The sequence below is a fragment of the Colossoma macropomum genome, unplaced genomic scaffold (assembly GCF_904425465.1).
Source record: "Colossoma macropomum unplaced genomic scaffold, Colossoma_macropomum, whole genome shotgun sequence".
Classification (NCBI taxonomy): Eukaryota; Metazoa; Chordata; class Actinopteri; order Characiformes; family Serrasalmidae; genus Colossoma; species Colossoma macropomum.
In genome coordinates this window covers 12,896,014-12,912,937 of record NW_023494798.1, presented here as the reverse complement: position 1 = coordinate 12,912,937, position 16,924 = coordinate 12,896,014, and the positions used below count along the sequence as shown (strand labels likewise).

General features: G+C 41.3%; 3 protein-coding genes across 4 annotated transcripts; 2 read left to right on the top strand and 1 right to left on the bottom strand.

Moving 5' to 3' along the window:
• Positions 1-38: 38 nt before the first annotated feature.
• Positions 39-2,994, bottom strand: LOC118817898 (protein FAM180A). 2 transcript variants are annotated; one of them, XM_036584902.1, is made up of 3 exons: positions 2,812-2,994; positions 928-1,007; positions 39-660 (listed from the first exon to the last, which is right to left on the bottom strand). In XM_036584902.1, exons 2-3 carry the CDS (start codon positions 937-939, stop codon positions 325-327), a joined length of 348 nt encoding a protein of 115 aa, XP_036440795.1. In that variant the 5' UTR covers positions 940-1,007; positions 2,812-2,994; the 3' UTR covers positions 39-324. The 2 variants fall into 2 exon arrangements, with proteins under 2 accessions (XP_036440795.1, XP_036440794.1); XM_036584901.1 differs by lacking the exon at positions 2,812-2,994 and adding an exon at positions 1,445-1,867.
• kbtbd4 (kelch repeat and BTB (POZ) domain containing 4) lies at positions 2,727-7,107 on the top strand. The gene is made up of 4 exons (XM_036584897.1): positions 2,727-3,422; positions 3,503-3,644; positions 4,379-4,485; positions 4,604-7,107. The coding sequence occupies exons 1-4, from the start codon at positions 2,961-2,963 to the stop codon at positions 5,462-5,464; spliced, it is 1,572 nt and encodes a 523-aa protein (XP_036440790.1). The 5' UTR covers positions 2,727-2,960; the 3' UTR covers positions 5,465-7,107.
• Positions 7,108-8,198: 1,091 nt separating this feature from the next.
• Positions 8,199-16,924, top strand: rapsn (receptor-associated protein of the synapse, 43kD). The gene is made up of 8 exons (XM_036585607.1): positions 8,199-9,221; positions 10,726-11,064; positions 12,323-12,481; positions 14,628-14,726; positions 14,979-15,101; positions 15,282-15,335; positions 15,455-15,654; positions 15,798-16,924. Exons 1-8 carry the CDS (start codon positions 8,997-8,999, stop codon positions 15,868-15,870), a joined length of 1,272 nt encoding a protein of 423 aa, XP_036441500.1. The 5' UTR covers positions 8,199-8,996; the 3' UTR covers positions 15,871-16,924.

Below are 16,924 nucleotides of genomic sequence, written 5' to 3'. Positions count from 1 at the left end.
AGTATACAGGCAGTTATTTTAGAATAAAGACGATATAGTACTGTGCGAAATTTGTGTTTTTTTATTTCCAGTCAAAACGGCCATTAATTACAAGTACTTCATTTTTCAGCATCAGAAAAAAGCAGGAAACATAAAACACAGAAACTGGACATGCAAGCACTAGAACACAAAGTAGATGAGATGTGGAGGAGAATACGCATTTATACAAACTCCTGTAAAATACACCTTGACAGTAATATATATACTGTTGTTAGTGGGAGGTGTCTGTCAGGACTGAAAACATAGCCTGGAAGCTGCAATTTCTTTCTGTATTTGTGGCACAGTTTAATAGCTGCGTAGCTGAACAAAAGTAACATTTGCCAGGCGGCCAAGGACACCTGCCCAAGCTTTCTGCTGAACTTCCTGCCTCTCAACCTCTTGTTTGTGGACCTGGTAGGCCGAATAGATGATTCCCAGGATGAGGGTCTCAAAATTGGACTGACTGAAGGACTTCTCTTCATCTTCCAGAGCGATCAGTAGCTCCTCCATTGCTGGCACAGTCTTGGGAATGTTATCATTTATAAGGGCTAAGAAAGCTCGGCCCTGCCTCATGGAGGCCATTTCTTGGTCCCTCATGGCAATGTTGTTGTCCACATCGATCACAAGACCACTCAGTAAGAACTAGGATGGACAGAGAGATGTTGTTACCTTTTGTCTCTTATCTACTAGTGCTTCTTTATGTTGCCACAAACATTTTCAGTATTTCAGCTTATGGAGTGCAGGGTGTCTGAGTTGCCTGTTTAGTCTTTCTGTTTGAGTAAATTATAGAATTCTAGGCTACATGTGTGTATTGTGGAAATTATATTGGGAGATATGAGCACTCCAACTCCATAAAATAAAGAAATTAAATAAAAAAACTCTGCAAGGTAGAGTAATAAAGTGTCCTGCCTCAAACATCATGTTGGCCTCACTGACAGTTCTGATGAAATCTGGGCGTGACAGGCCTCCATGTAGAACAGCTGATACATCTGCACACAAATCAAGGCAAACGTTAATGTCAGGTTAATTTAACCTAAATCAACCTCGACAGTTAAAGGATCTGCCCAGTCTTTAACACCGTCTGAGATCTAGACAGTAATTTAAGAGTCTGAGGCTTCTAATGAAAAACGGGCAAACTAACAGAGTGCAGATAACTGTGGAATCTCAGGAATTCCGTGGTCTACACGCACATTCTGCTTGATAAAAACAGCTCATTCGTTAAAAACCGATCGGTGAACTAAGTATAACGCGCAGTAATACTCTTTCTTATACACTATGCAAGGTTTGTAACGTATTCCACATTACAGTTCTTCTTCAGCTATGTGTAACCCGCGTAAAATGCAAGAATACCATCATTTAGCTCGCTCATCTGCTTAAAAAATAATAATGCAATTTCGGCAAAACCTCAAGCAAGAGAAGAGTTTACCTGAGATGTGCCAAAAGTCCCTGAAAGCCACAAGACACAAAAGAACCCACGCATATTTAAAAAGCAGCATTTTTGTCGACACTGCCACAAAATCCGAAAAAGGTCCGCGTGATTTCGACAGCTGGCCAAAAGCGAAGGGACTTTTAGCTAGATATCATTCGGTCCACAGAACAGAGTGTGTCTCTGCCTTAGTTGCTCTGTTTCTCCTCCGCATTCTTCCACCTGTGGAAAATACGTGTTCAGGCCAGCACTCTTCCCAGCTCAAAAAACGGAAGCAGAGGCGAAGAGGTGGCCAAAAGTGGCCAGTGCCACCCGGGAATGAAGCCTGGCCACCCCAGTTATGGAAAGTGACAGTCAGCCATCATCAACAAAGCTTCAGTTACTCTTTTTGCTGAAAATCTGCCCTCAGAGTAGTTACCAACTGGTAATGAAGGTCTGATGACGCTGCATTTGATAAATAGGGTATTTTGACCAAACAGACCAGTAAATGTGTGCTTGGTCCTCTGTCTTTTAGTTTACTTTTGATAACAGGTGTGTTGATGTAACATTTTATTCATGTGACAGATTTAATCTATTTAATTATGTACAGAGAAAAAAAAACAAAGAATCACTTTTTATGCCATTTTAGTTCAGTAACGCTGTTATTTAGGGTTTTTTCTAGCTAATTCCCCGGGTCTCACCGGGCCCACTAATGCCTAAAAGTGCAGCTACGACCCTGAAAGAAACATCTCACATGCTTAAATTTATGTCGAATTATATGTGTTTATCGTGATTCCGTGTGGTTTGTGATATCTTCGGGCACGAGTGTCTTGCAGTAAAATGAACGTAAATAATCTTATGATTTGTAATTTGACTATTAGTTGAAGCTGAAGCTGCTCGCACTACATGCAACGGCAGACCTCCACCGCATGGTGTCAGTAGCGACCCACACACACACACGGTGCATTCACTTCCCAGCGCTTACATCAACATCCAGCAGCCGCCTCTGCTGTGGCAAAACAAAACACGTTTCATATGAAAGCTGTATCAGTTTCAGCTGAAAGCCCCGAAACCAGCAGGTACACTGGAACATTATATACCTAAGAGACGACAGCTTGTCTATTTTGCGTGTTCCTAAGCCAACAGAATTGCAGAGAGTGCCGATAAACTGTGTTGCAGCTGAGGTTAACGTTACTACCGATAGCGAGGAGGCTAAACAGCGGGGCAAGTAAACATGACACAGTTGCTTATTTAAGCCAGCAAACATTTCGGAAGTTAACGAGGTAGAAAAGCAGCGAGTGTTGTTTTTTTCCGGTTCGTTATTGTCGTGGAAGATGATAACTATACTGACAGTGTGGCAGAGAAGCTAGCTAGTAACTTCAACGTACTGTCGGCTAATCTGCGTGTGACGGAGCTACACGGTCTCAGAGCCCGAGATCGCCGTTTCCCGCCGTCAGAGCAGCGCGTTTGTGTTGTTCACAGGTTTTAAAACGTTTCGGCCGGAGTGAGGAGACGTTGGCCTCGCCCAGCAGATGCCATGGAGTCCGGTGAGGATGGGGGCCTCAGCGTGGGAGGCTCGTCCGGAGAGGAGAACTACTTTCAGGGCTACACGTTCACCGACCGCTCCCACTCGAGCCGCGTGGTGAAGAGCATCATGGACCTGTGCCTGGAGGACGGCCTGTTCGCGGACGTCACCATAACGGTGGAGGGCAAGGAGTTCCAGCTGCACCGTCTGGTGCTGTCGGCCCAGAGCAGCTTCTTCAGGTCCATGTTCACCTCCAATCTCCGAGAGGCCCACGATCGACACATCCAGCTGAAGGACGTGAGCGCGCCCGTCTTCCAACTGCTCGTGGACTACATCTACCATGGCACCATCAAGCTGCAGGTGGAGGACCTGCAGGACACCTACGAGATGGCCGACATGTACCAGCTGACAGCCCTCTTCGAAGAGTGCTCCCGCTTCCTCTCACGAACTGTGGAGGTCAAGAACTGCCTGCAGGTGAGTAACTGGCAGAAGTACAGGCGGGGCTGGCTTGTTCCTGGACGCTGGGCTGTGGCTGACTCAGTCATCTCTTTCAGGTGATGTGGCTGGCGGACAGACACAGTGATCAGGAGCTGTATACGGCAGCGAAGCACTGTGCTAAGATTCACCTGGTGCAGCTGCACCAGACAGAGGAATTCCTCAACTTGCCTTTACGTCTCCTCATGGACATCATCAAAGGTGGGTTGTTGGCGTCAAAGGCTGTAGACTCGTGCTGTCCCTAAGTTCCCCGCAAGGATGTTCGATTTGGTCCACCAGGAAATTGCCTTTCTCTCTCGTTAATGATAGAACACATTTTTCTATATTAATATTCATTTACATACATGTTTCAGATTTGACAAATCTTGTAGTTAACACTTACAAGCTAATACAGCATAACGGGGGGTGTTGGTGGAAAAGAGACAGAGGATTTAGAGAGCACTGCAGTTAAAAATATATTTTCCCTGGATTTAAAAGAAGGCAGGGAACCACTACAGTATTGAAAGGATATACACACAACCTAGGAAAAAACAGCCCTTGGACCACCCCTGAGTCCAAAGCTTTGGACACCCCTGCTGTAGACAGACCAAAATACCTGTTACTGATGAAAGTTTTCAAGGAGATATCTTTCCATTTGGTTTCCATGTTGGTGATGCTCCCACGCAGCTGTGCTAAAAGAAACAATAGCTTTCTTTTTGAAGTGAGGTATTTATTGTAGGTTCTGAATTACACCAAAACAAACAGGGACATGTAAAAACCAAGTAATCTAAAACTGGAGTACAATGTTGGGGGATTGTATTAGTCAGACTTTTACTTTATTTGTCCTCAATGTAATGTTGCTCTGTGATGTCTGTCTATGATTTGGGGTTATATTTGTAGAATAATGATACATTTATTCTCTGTTGAATGGCTTAAATGTGACTATGCTGTCTTAGATGGTGTTCCAAGCTCTCAAAATCCAACTGCAGCAATAGAGTCTTGGATAAACCACAACAAAGTAGAGCGAGAGGAGTTCTCAGATATGCTGTCAGATAGCCTCAAGGTGGGTTCAGTACATGATTTGCCTAAGTAAAATGTAATCAGGACCTTTGCGTCACACAGATGTCTTTTATAAAGTGCAGATGTTTAGCTTTTTCATCTATTTTCTCTTTTCTGTCCAGGAGATTGGTGAGAATGTGCACATTTACCTGATTGGCAAGGAGGACACGCGCACACACTCACTGGCCGTGTCGTTGCACTGTGACGAGGACGACGCCATTAGCGTGAGCGGCCAGAACAGCCTGTGCCACCAGATCACGGCAGCCTGTAAGCATGGTGGTGACCTGTATGTGGTCGGCGGCTCCATCCCGCGCCGCATGTGGAAGTGCAACATGCACACCATGGACTGGGAGCGATGTGCTCCGCTACCTCGTGACCGCCTCCACCACACACTTGTCTCTGTGGCCAGTGAGGATGCTATCTACTCGTTAGGGGGCAAGACTCTGCAGGACACACTGTCCAACGCTGTTATCTACTACACGGTGCGGGATAACATGTGGACTGAGACCAGTCAGCTGGACACGGCTGTGTCAGGTGCTGCTGGGGTCAACCTAGGTGGGATTATCTATCTGCTAGGTGGGGAAGAGAATGACATGGACTTCTTCACCAAACCATCACGCCTCATTCAGTGTTTTGACACGACCACACAGAAGTGCCAGACCAAGCCATATATGCTGCCCTTCGCTGGCTGCATGCATGCCACTGCACATAAAGACTTGATCTTCGTGGTGGCTGAGGGCGACTCTCTGGTGTGCTACAACCCGTTGCTGGATAGCTTCACTCGCCTGCGCTTCCCAGAGGTGTGGAGCTGTGTGCCTTCGCTGTGGAAGGTCGCTAGCTGCAACGGCTGCATTTACGTGTTTAGGGACAAGTGTAAGAAGGGTGACGCTAACACGTTAAAGCTGAACCCCGCCACTTCTGTGGTGTCTGTGATCAAGGGAATCAAAATACTCTTAACGAACTGGCAGTTTGTCTTGGCCTGATGTTTAAATGCTAAATGTTTACAGTGTCTGTCTGCCCTGCGATGGACTGGCGACCTGTCCAGGGTGTATCCTGCCCTCCGCCCAGTGACTACTGGGATAGGCTCCAGCTCTCCCCACGACCCAGAAGGATAAGTGGCTTACAAGATGTGTGTGTGTGTGTGTGTGTGTTTACAGCGAGACTTTGGACATAATCATAAAGGACCATGTGAACGTTAAGCCTACAGTTTCCAGTGATGGTGAATAGTGATTGTAGTTGGAAAAGCATTAGCGCAAGGCAGTGGTTTTGTTCTTTTGCTTTTGTGTTACAAGCTTTATCCTGTTGTGCAATGTGTTATACCAAGGCACACAGTGCAGTGTCAGTGAAAGCCATGTGAAATTTGAATTATCAAATGAAGTGACACTTTCCTGGCATTTAAACCAGCCATTTAGTGTCGAATTTCCAAGAGACTACGTTGCAAGCAGTATAAACAAGTTTCGTTATTTTGTTTTCTTGACAATAGCATCTACTGTCAGCTTCAGACAGTAAGGTTGTGAGTACAGTTAGACTCTTGACTGTTTCACTGACTTGCTTAAGAATGCACATTATTTTCAGCTTAAGATGGTTCATATTTATTAAACCATTTTGGTTTAAGAGTACTAATGTTGTGCTATAATTGAGATCATTTTGGCACGATACCACGTTTTCTTTTCCACCAACACTGATATTGAAACTGAATATTCACTAATACTGAGACAATGATTCTACTAAACTTCAAAATGAGGTACTTTTAAGAGAAGCGGATCATTTAAGATGACATCTATATAATGTCTAAAGGTAGGCTACCGTGCTCAAACTACTCAAACGCTCTATTTTTTTCCCCACATGAAGAAATACACAGTTAACATCACATCACACAATGTGAATGTATGCTATTTAATGATAGATTTGTTACAGGATTAAATCAGGTTTTATTCTTTCTTTTCTCCCCCTCTGATGTCCAATCCAGCATTTTCTGCTGAAATCAGCCCGATACCCATCACTACTAGTATGCCATCTCCAGAAATTTTATCTGTTAGGATGTAACAGTCCAAAAACTAATTCTAGATCAGTACTCTTACTCTGAAAAGTATGGTAAATATGGGCAATGCTTTTATTCAGATTAGTATGCCTTATAACATGGATAGATTTGACATAGTAATTATATCATATGCCAAAGTTTTTTTTTGTGCAAATGACAGTGTTGTTATGGTCACACAACACCACAGCTGAACTGATAATAGCGGAATAATGGGCGGAACAATAATAAATATGAGGTAGCTACTCTAGTTATTGAGTTCTATAGTCTAAAATATGAACAAGTACGAATTTCCTACCAGATGTAGCAAATAAGGGTTTCACATCAAAAGAATGAGATAACATGAGGATTTAAATAAATATCAGGGCAAAAAAAAATCTTCACAATGCCGTCACTAAGAAGGTCTACATAGTATTGACAAGTTCTGTGTTTTCTGTGATGTGCATATCCTCAGTGACTCTGGTGGTGAAGACTTTTGCTGATAAAACTGATACTCATGCAAAGGCTTTTAAAGCCACAGACTTTTTATGACTTTCATTCCATAATGTACTCTTTTGGCCAACATTTGCATTAAATGTGAAATATTAATTCTTTTTGTGTGTTTCAATTTGTCACTGGGTACCGGGGACCAGTTATACTGTCAAATAGTCTTGATGGGTGCATCTTAAGCATTCAAACATCATTTTTGAACATCTTAAACACACTCAAAACTGCTATTCACACTGCTGCTGTCCAATTGGCTGGTAAGTCACAGAGACTGAAGAAGCACTGTTTGCATCTTCATCATTCAGTTGGTCTGTGGTCCTGTGCAGTCCTGTGTACTACTACAGGTTTTGTAGGTTTTGCTTATCATAAACACTTTTGTCTTGTTGGTCAGGTAGCGTGACAAGCTACTTGAATAGAAAGTGTCTTTTGTGTTTTCCCCAGCCACTATGGCATTTCTTCATCTCCCAAATCTCAGCGAGCTTTCACTATTTAATGTTCCAGTCAAGCTAGCATATTTACTCTTATTTACTGCAATATCTACAAGTTTTTTATGAATACTTTTAATATCAAGTTTTTTTTTTTAAATCTGACCTCATGTGAGCTCAAGTACACTGGCAGTCAAAAAGAATTGCATGTATGTCATATGCTGCATTGTGTGGTTCTCTAGTCTTAAAGAAAATCTCACACTGATTATACCTAAAAACGATACACTCATATGTGCATTCTCCAAAATCGCTGTGTTCAAAGCTGGCAGTTTGAAGGGGGATGTTCCAGTGCTTTTTTCTTAAATTAAGTTGTTCAAGAAAACTTCCAAATGCAATGAAAGTCTTGTGCGCCAACCATCCAGGAATTGTGTTATGACAAAGACGTGACGTACAACTTCCAGAGATTTATCTTGGGAAAGGTAACCTATCTTGTGAATGACAAGGCGATAAAAGTGCCTATTTGTATCCTTGAGGCAGGCTGAAGAGGGATAAGGAAGGGGGGGGGTAAAGAAAGTTAGCTTCAGCTAAGAGTTTGACGATTCGATCCTATTGATGTGTTTCAAGAAGCAGTGATACTGTAACTCAAGACAAATACCATGTCCGACTTTGTGAACTATTCTAAGCATCAGTTGCTGACACCAAAGCAGGGGGCTAAGGGGGACGGCACATATGCGCCTTAACAAGGCCCACCCACAGGAACTTGCCAGCCAGTGTAAGGAGTATTTGACTTACTCTCTTTCGATGTTGTGAAATAACTGTCTGTTTTTAGCCTGCTTGCTGAGCTCAGATTCTTGCAAAAGGCTCTAGACACACTTGTGGTGGTGTTTTTGTGTACTAGTGGCACTTGTGGTGTTAACATTTGATGAAAGCGTTTGGGTAAGAAGGTAAAGGGTGGAATTCGAGGTGGGAGGAGAGGCGGGCAGGCGTCTTTTGTGACCTTGGGTCTTTTCAGAGACTGAAGCTGGATTCCAGCAGGGACACATGGTCCAGACTGACAAGGCCATCTGCTACAGCGCCAGCAGCAGAGAGGGAGGGAGGGTAGAGGTGAAGGAAGGGAGGGGGCCAGCGGACACAGAATTCCTCCCACTGGGGTGTGGAGGGTGTAGATATTCTGGGAGATCACTGCTAGCACCTTGGATTGGGACTTATTCCTTCTGTGTCTTCAAATGTCGCTAAGATCACCTAAGGCTTCTGTGGCGGCCGTTTGAGAAGATCCAGGACTGGTGTTCAATCTAGGAAGCGCGGATGACTTTCTTGTAGTTCCTTCAAATTTCCCAATGGTGATGAGCAAGAGGGATCTTAGCTCTGGGGCTCTCGTATGCAGTGGATCCAGTTTCTCCCTCATCTCTCTGCACCCCAAAGCTGAAAGCGGTGGATTAAAGAGGCTGGTGGGTGCGGAGGCCTGGTGTAGATCGCCCTCCTTTCAACTGCTCCTCCTTTGTCTAAACAGTACAAGGAAAGGGATTGTATGCGTGGGCTTCTTCTGAAGGCCGAAGAGCCAGGTGGATGATTATTTTTATGAGGCACATTGTCACAGAGATGGGCCAGGACCAAACAAAGCAGCAGATCGAGAAAGGGTTGAAGCTTTACCAGTCCAATGAGACAGGGAAAGCTCTACATGTCTGGATGAAGGTGCTGGAGAAGACGTCTGATCCTGGGGGGAAGTTCAGGGCTTTAGGTTGCCTGATTACAGCACACTCAGAGATGGGGAAATACAAAGAGATGCTAAAGGTAGGTTAATAAAATCTTAACACATTATTTTCCAGCAAGAATATTATTGGTAAGCTCAGCTTTAATTTTTTTGCTGTTTTTTTAAGCTGTTTTGTATAAATCTGCTGGAAATTTATATTTTAAGATATTTTATTAGTATGACATATGAGTTTGACTTAAAGCAAAACTTTGTCACAAAACTTGACAAGCTCAAACCTAAGATTTTTGAAAAGAGATTTAATGGATGAATAAATTATTTAATATACCATCAAGATATCTATGGTCCAGATTAAATTTGACCTCATGCAATGTCGTATAATGTTGAAATTAAAATTATACCCACAAACCCTTCCAAAATCATTTAAAAATATGATTTGCCAATTCATATCTGACTACCGTTTATTTATTAGGTTTTGTTCAAATATTACATTACTACTATTTAATCTGAAATTTAAAAATGAGAATGCTTAAATGTTTAATAACATTTTGATATGTTGCTCATGTAAAGCATGCAGAGCCATTTTTAATTTGTGGCTTCCGTAGGAAAGGAGTAAAGAGAGACCTGAGCTATATGATCCTCAGCTCAGTGCAGCTTGTTGACATAAAGCTTCTTACTCACACAGAAACATGCTTTGCTATGTTTAGTGAAGACTTCATTAGCAAGTTAATACACTTAAACAACACAAACAGAGTAGTTGTCAGTGTTGAACAGAGCAGTAGAAATTGTGTTCATACTTTTCTAACTTTCTATACCATCTATAAAAGCAGAAAAAGATGCTCTTGCAAGACGCCAATTGACAGAGAGTAAAGTAGTAAATTTTCTCAACTGTGTAAAATCATTTGGCAACTGAATAAAATCACAAACTTGTGCATTAATTAATTTGGAAATTGTAATGTTCTAATCCTATTGAAGAGTGTGTTGACTCACTCTGAAAATGAAAATTTTAGTTATGTGAGACTATTTTAAATTGGCTAACAAAATACATTTGTTACATATAAATTTACATTTTACATAATACATACACAATGCAAAGCATTAAAGACGACTTGCAAGTAGCACTGGACCCATATTTCTCAAGAGCTCCAGAATAAGAGTAGGATCAATTCCCCCCTGAGCATACATCTGCATTCATAAGGATGGAAAAAGCAAGTGTTTCTGAGAAGCTTCATAACCCCCCCCCAAAAAAAAACAAGAAACTATGGTACGTGTATTTCATTACAGATTAGCAGTACATTGACCCTTTCATCATATCAGGGTCAACAAGAGAAGAATTTGGATGATGGAGTCTAGTCTCCAGGGAAACAGTAGCATATGGCATGAAAGGATTCAATGTTGGCTCACAGATACCGTATATAAATAATACTAGAGCTTGCATAAGAATATCCCGCTGGTGCAACTGCACATAAAATGCCTGGACATACACTGCTGTCCTAAACCTTCACTGTGATCAGTTCAATGACAAAGTAATTTATACATTGTTGTTCTGTCATCTTCCCCTCCACAAACATACATCCACTACATCAGTACGCCCTAGCTCAAATCGACACAGCGCGAGAGATGGAGGATCCAGACTACCTAACGGAAGGGTACCTGAACCTGGCCCGCAGCAACGAGAAGCTCTGCGACTTCCAGAAGACCATTTCCTACTGCAAGACCTGCTTAAACATGCAGGGCACCACAGTGAGCCTGCAGCTCAATGGCCAGGTGTGTCTGAGCATGGGCAACGCCTTCCTAGGCCTCAGCGTCTTCCAGAAAGCTCTGGAGAGTTATGAGAAGGCCCTGAGGTATGCACACAACAATGACGACAAGATGCTGGAGTGCAGGGTGTGCTGCAGCTTGGGCAACTTCTACATTCAGTTAAAGGTACTGTTCTCAAAGATCCATGAGGGCTTTCTATTGGAATGTGGAAACAGTTCATCTCCTGCTCTTTTCTAATGTATATTTTTGGTTCACATGTGAAAAGAACTGCTCATGAATGGCTTTGTTCATAACTTGTGTAAGTTACAGAGATAGCACAACGTCACTTCCAATTCCTATTCAAAGAAGTATACATTTTTCTTTAAAAACTGTAATACTGAGCTTTAAAATCAGCTATTTTTTTTAATTGAAGCACTTCATTTAAGGTGGTCATCTAAAAGTACCATGCTCAGATTTATTGTACTACCTCACAGGACAATATTTAATAAACTGCAGCTTTTTAAATTATCATCTCACAGTGCAAGTCCAATACATAAAACAAAATAACTGCAATACATACCCATGCAAAATGAAATATCAAGCCTAGACTTGTTGCTGAATTGAATCAGATTCTTTCTTTTTTCAACCAATATCTGGTTTAGTATGGCTGATACTAGGTAAAGGACTGGTGCCATAATTGTGTACTCTTTAAAAATGTTTTGCACTCGCCTTCTCTCATGCACATCCTTCTAGGCTGCAGTCATTTTGCAGCAGTAATTCACAGTTAAAGTAGGCACCACAGATTGCATGGCCATAACAAACTGCCGACATGTAAGATGCAGTGTATCAGCAGGCAAGCCAGGCAGAGCAGGCCGGTCCCAATATAGGCTTTTGTACTCACCTTGACACCGGAGATTTGTAGTGTATAATCCCCTGTATCCCCAGAATGGTCTACTGTAATGAGTGTGTGACAAAATGGCATGTGGAGAATGTACTCATATGTCGCATCCACTAGGTTTCAGAATATGGAAAATGCGCTGTCCCTGTCCATTTTTAACACCCTTGTACAGTATTTCCCTGCTCTGGTTCTGTATGTCCATCTGCATTGCGCTGTAGTCCTTCTCCTGCTGTACACACCTGATTCTGTTCATTAACCACTGAAACTCTGATGCAAGAAGAAAAAAAAACTGTGCAGTACAAATATAGACTTAAGAAACAGCTGTACGTTTGAGATTTTCACTTTTCACTGATGATGGTATTTCAGTGTAATTGGTTGATGTCAAAAGTCAAAAACATAATAAATAAAATCCACTTCTAAATAATTCAATTAATTTACAAACTTAAATGATCTCATTCAATTATCTGTCAAAGAGAATGATCATCATGTCTCATAATATGTCATATTACACTTTAATAAACATATGAATGCCTTATACTTTTTCAGGATTACGAAAAGGCCCTGTTCTTTCCATGCAAAGCTGCGGAGCTTGTGAATGACTATGGAAAGGGGTGGAGCCTGAAGTACCGTGCCATGAGCCAGTACCACATGTCCGTAGCCTACAGGAAACTGGATCGACTGCCAGACGCCATGGAATGCTGCGAGGTACACAACAGTAGGGGACTGGAGGAAGACCACCAAGTTTTTTTTAATTAACAGTTATTTCTGTAATCGAATAATCTAACAACTATCATTCGATTAACAGACTAATCTAATTATTATGCCTATTTCCACAGTGCTACCGTCACTCAAACTTTTCTCTGTTCAACAAACAATATCTTTATGGTAAAGAATGAAGCAGTAGAAGCCATACAGTCGCCAATATTTTTTGCAGTGTATTTCAGAGTGATTTTGTTTTTGAACGTAAATTTTTGATAAATTATTTTGATCAATAACCATCCGTCAATATTTGGCAATCAATTTATTAACTGAGAAGCTTAAAATCAAGGACGCGACCCATCAAACTGTCAGAAACTTCCAGATCTAAAAGTTGATTGGCTGAATTAATGCAACAAAATGTTGAAAAGTGTGCCTTGTATGGACCGTGAAACATACCGATATGTTGACCTACAGTAGGCCTATCTAGCGGAACCAATTGCCTGTTGCACCCTCATGCATACGATTTAAAAATGTTTCGCAACTTCCTTGTAAAACCAGCCTATTTAAATAGGAACTGTTATTGTTTGACATAAAATTAAATTAAGGTTTTTAACCAACAGCATGGGGCAAACAATTGTTTATTTTCCCGTTAATCATTCAGATCCGAAGTTTTTAAGTAAACAGCTCAATGAAAGTCTGTCTTTATTCCTTAATTGATGGCACTGATACCTAATTGACTGTGACAACTAATCACTAAAGCCTTAAGCACAGCCTCAAAGGCAGTTTAATCAAGGTAAGACACTGAAGTAATTTTAGGAGTGCTGTCAGTATCTACTATACATCCCTTCACAGCAGTGACGCAACATACCGGTAGCAACAGATCAGACGACAGTACAGACAATCTCAATATAGTTATCTAGTAGTAACTTAAACCTTTGCATACAGACATTGGCAAACACTGTAAACATACCACAGCTTGCATCAGTGGTCACCTGAGCGTTTATGAGTTCCAACACCCTAATCCCACTAGCTGCCATATGTTGATCATATTTATCAGTCCCCTTGGCACAACCCTGGCCTCAGACCCTATGTAACTCTATGTGGTTGTGTGTGAGCAAGGACCAACAACTGACAGGTGCAGCTGTTTGTGGGACTAGTGCCAAATCCTTCCCCCACCTCCCGAGCCCAAACCAGACCCACCCCCTTTATTATGGCTGATAAAAATACGTCAGCAAAGGGCTCTCTACAGCGCTGAGGTGCCGTCTGAGAGGAGTGATAATGAAGAGCTTAGCTCTCAGCCCCTCTCTAATGACCATAAGAGCAGTGTAGCAGAGAGTCATCGCTCTGGACCGTGAGAGTCACAATGCAGCGCTGCTAGGGTCACAGATGACAAGAGTGGGGGCATTCCTCATTTATAGCTGTGTTACAAGAGGGATTAAATTTCAGCTTTAATGCAAGTGGCAGGGGGGAGTGAACTTCTGAAGGTTTCTAAAAAATATGGAATGCTTTTATGCAATGTGCTTACACGTATTTTAAGAGTAGTTTGGCAAAAATGTCTAATTTACACAATTTTTACCCCAGATGTAGGGGTACCATAGGTGTAGCCCATCAGCCAAGACATGGTTAGTGTCTCAATTTTGCTTTTCTAGTTTTGTGCTGGAGCTATAAGATTAATACCTTATACCCACCTGAAACTGCATGCCTAAATCATCACTCATTATGTGTAATAGTTAAGTAATCTTTTATGAACTTGCTTATGTGATTTCTGACAGTGTATGACATCTATAAAAGTGGACCAAAGCATGTCACATAACTGAAACAGTAGTAGTAACACTAGTAGTAGTAAGTCTTTAACCCTGAATTTAATCTATACACTGGTCCATTTTTATAGATAAACCGCATAAGCAAGTCTATTTGAGATTACTTGTGTGGTCTGAGATAAGTGTGTGATGCTACTTGTTAGCTGCATTAATCTTGCACTAGTCATTAGTCCAGTGCAAAAACACAGAGCAAACTTCCAACACTAAATTTGTCTCCTACATTTAGAGAACAGGGAAAACTGTGTAAACTAGATTTTTCACCACTCTATTATTTTAAGACTCTTATCAATTTAAGAGAAAAGTCATTTTATCTAGACCCCCATTACTTACAGGAATCAATGAAGATTGCACTCCAGCATGGAGATCGTCCTCTGCAGGCCATGTGTCTTCTGAACTTCGCTGATATTCATCGTTGCCGAAATGATGTTGACGTAAGTGAGCTTCAGCTCTTCACTTTCCTAAATTATTATGAATTGGAAGCATGACATCGGAGCATCAAAACAATTTTCGGCATCAACACATGAATATTTGCATTTATTGTTCACCTGATTTTATTTCCTCCAATGCTGGTCTCTTCCAAAGCTTTTCTAATTACTGAGATATCCAGAACCTTTTAAGAATCACTGCACTATGCTTAAGAATTTAAGGTTGATTATTTCATTGCTGTTCTCTCACCTGTCCAGAAAGCATTCCCTCGCTATGAGTCTTCAATGTGTATAATGACAGAGATTGGCAATCGCTTAGGACAAGCATCCATCTACTTGGGAGTGGGGAAGTGTTGGCTGCTGCAGAAGGAGCATGACAAGGTTAAGAATTAATCCGCATATATTTTTACAGCTGCACAGAAAACACTTTAAGACATGAGAATTGTATTGTTCTATGTTTTTGTCTACGTTAAATATATGAAATCACGTTCAGGTTAGTTTGTCATTTTTATTAAATGTCTGATTGATCATAATAATTACCTATTTTTAACTCTCTTTTAGGCACTAGACTCTTTTCAGCGAGCAAATGAACTTGCAGAGGAAATAGGAAATAAGGTGTGTAATGTCCATCTCCTTTCACAACCTTTTCACTCAGCTACATTATAAATGTTTTCTTTCAACCGCTAAAGTCATAACCCATCTCCACATGTTGCTGGTCATGGGCTCTTCCACAGCTGTGTTCCCTAAAGGTGCACTGCCTGACGGAGGCCATCTACCGCAGCAGGGAGCAGCAGGAAGAGCTGAGGGAGCAGGTGGTGAAGTTCCTGCAGTGTGTAGAGGAGCTGGAGCTCTACTGCGGCATGTGTGGAGAGTCCATTGGGGAGAAGAACCAGCAGCTGCAGGCCTTGCCCTGCTCCCACATTTTCCACCTCAAGTAAGTGGCCCTGCACTCATGCTAGGCACCTGTGAAAAGGCATGAATGTTTAATATTTTTGTACATTTGACAGTTTTCTGCATTTTTTTTTTTTTGAAGACATTGCTCGTGAGTTGATTATTGACTGTTTTCTGTTTTAACAGGTGCCTGCAGACAAACGGGACACAGGGTTGTCCAAAATGTCGCCGTGCTTCTATGAAGCCAGGTTTTGTATGATGTTCAATGGTTATAAAGTCCAGCCTTGGACAAGGTGACCCATCCCCAAAGTGGCTCCTCTTGAGATAAACACTGCAGTGTTCTCTACCAGGAGACACACACAGGGAATGTGTTCAATTCCACTCTGTTCGTTTCATGTGGAGTTAATATCAAGACCGAACACATCGTCCCACCAGGAGAAATAATCACAATGGAAGACTTCAGCAGTCTGCACCAAGCGTAATACTTGGAGCAGAACAATTTTTAAGAGAACCCACTACCTCTGACTCAAAAACTGTTTTTCTTACTGGCTGAGGCAGTGACTACTGCCTGAAAGACCATGTGAGATGAGACACAGAGGTGATCATTACACATACCATATATTGGATCTTTAAGGCATGCCATTTTTTGGCAACTGTATATTTAATAAAAAGAAATGTTTGCTGTTTGTGAAACTGCAGTGACCTTGCAGGCTTTCATTTGTCACTAGGCAACTTTATGCCACAGACTCTTAAATCCTACCTATTTATATGCTATCACTAGTGTATATATATATATATATATATATATTGTTAAGAAAAAAAATGAAAAAAATCAGTAAACAGGTTTTTTGTTTTGTTATAAGGATGGTAAACATAGTAATGTCTATTTTTCCACCATCTTTATTTGTTTACTATGAAAGTCTGTTCTACCCGATGAGTTGTCTCCTAAATAGGCCAATTATGTAACTTTTGTCAGATCCCAAATTATCTAATTTATCTAATTTATTTAAAACATAATAATGCAGTATTTCTCATATTTGTTTTCCATTAAGTTGACAAGCTAGCACAATTACTCCCACAAGTCAGTTTTTCCCCAACTAAAATAAAATGTGCTGCTGTGTCGTCAAAAATTCTCAAATTACTGATGAATTTTAGGAACATGTTGAGATCAGAACATTTTTTTTCTTATTTTTGCCACAATGTACTTTTGTAACACTGAGTTGGACTATAGTATCTGAAGTATTACGAATGCTTTGAAAATGACCCAAATGTAATTTTTGTCATTTCTTTTTTGTGGGTGCTTTTATTTGAAA

Excerpts from the sequence above, each read along its gene's own strand:
- LOC118817898 (XM_036584901.1), bottom strand. The coding sequence starts at position 1,514 with ATGCTGCTTTTTAAATATGCGTGGGTTCTTTTGTGTCTTGTGGCTTTC. Across the intron at positions 1,008-1,444 it reads GGACTTTTGGCACATCTCAG|ATGTATCAGCTGTTCTACAT; the intron begins GTAAACTCTTCT and ends ATTTGTGTGCAG. Across the intron at positions 661-927 it reads AGGCCAACATGATGTTTGAG|TTCTTACTGAGTGGTCTTGT; the intron begins GCAGGACACTTT and ends TGTCCATCCTAG.
- kbtbd4 (XM_036584897.1), top strand. The coding sequence starts at position 2,961 with ATGGAGTCCGGTGAGGATGGGGGCCTCAGCGTGGGAGGCTCGTCCGGA. Across the intron at positions 3,423-3,502 it reads AGGTCAAGAACTGCCTGCAG|GTGATGTGGCTGGCGGACAG; the intron begins GTGAGTAACTGG and ends CATCTCTTTCAG. Across the intron at positions 4,486-4,603 it reads TGCTGTCAGATAGCCTCAAG|GAGATTGGTGAGAATGTGCA; the intron begins GTGGGTTCAGTA and ends TTTTCTGTCCAG.
- rapsn (XM_036585607.1), top strand. The coding sequence starts at position 8,997 with ATGATTATTTTTATGAGGCACATTGTCACAGAGATGGGCCAGGACCAA. Across the intron at positions 11,065-12,322 it reads ACTTCTACATTCAGTTAAAG|GATTACGAAAAGGCCCTGTT; the intron begins GTACTGTTCTCA and ends ATACTTTTTCAG. Across the intron at positions 14,727-14,978 it reads GTTGCCGAAATGATGTTGAC|AAAGCATTCCCTCGCTATGA; the intron begins GTAAGTGAGCTT and ends TCACCTGTCCAG.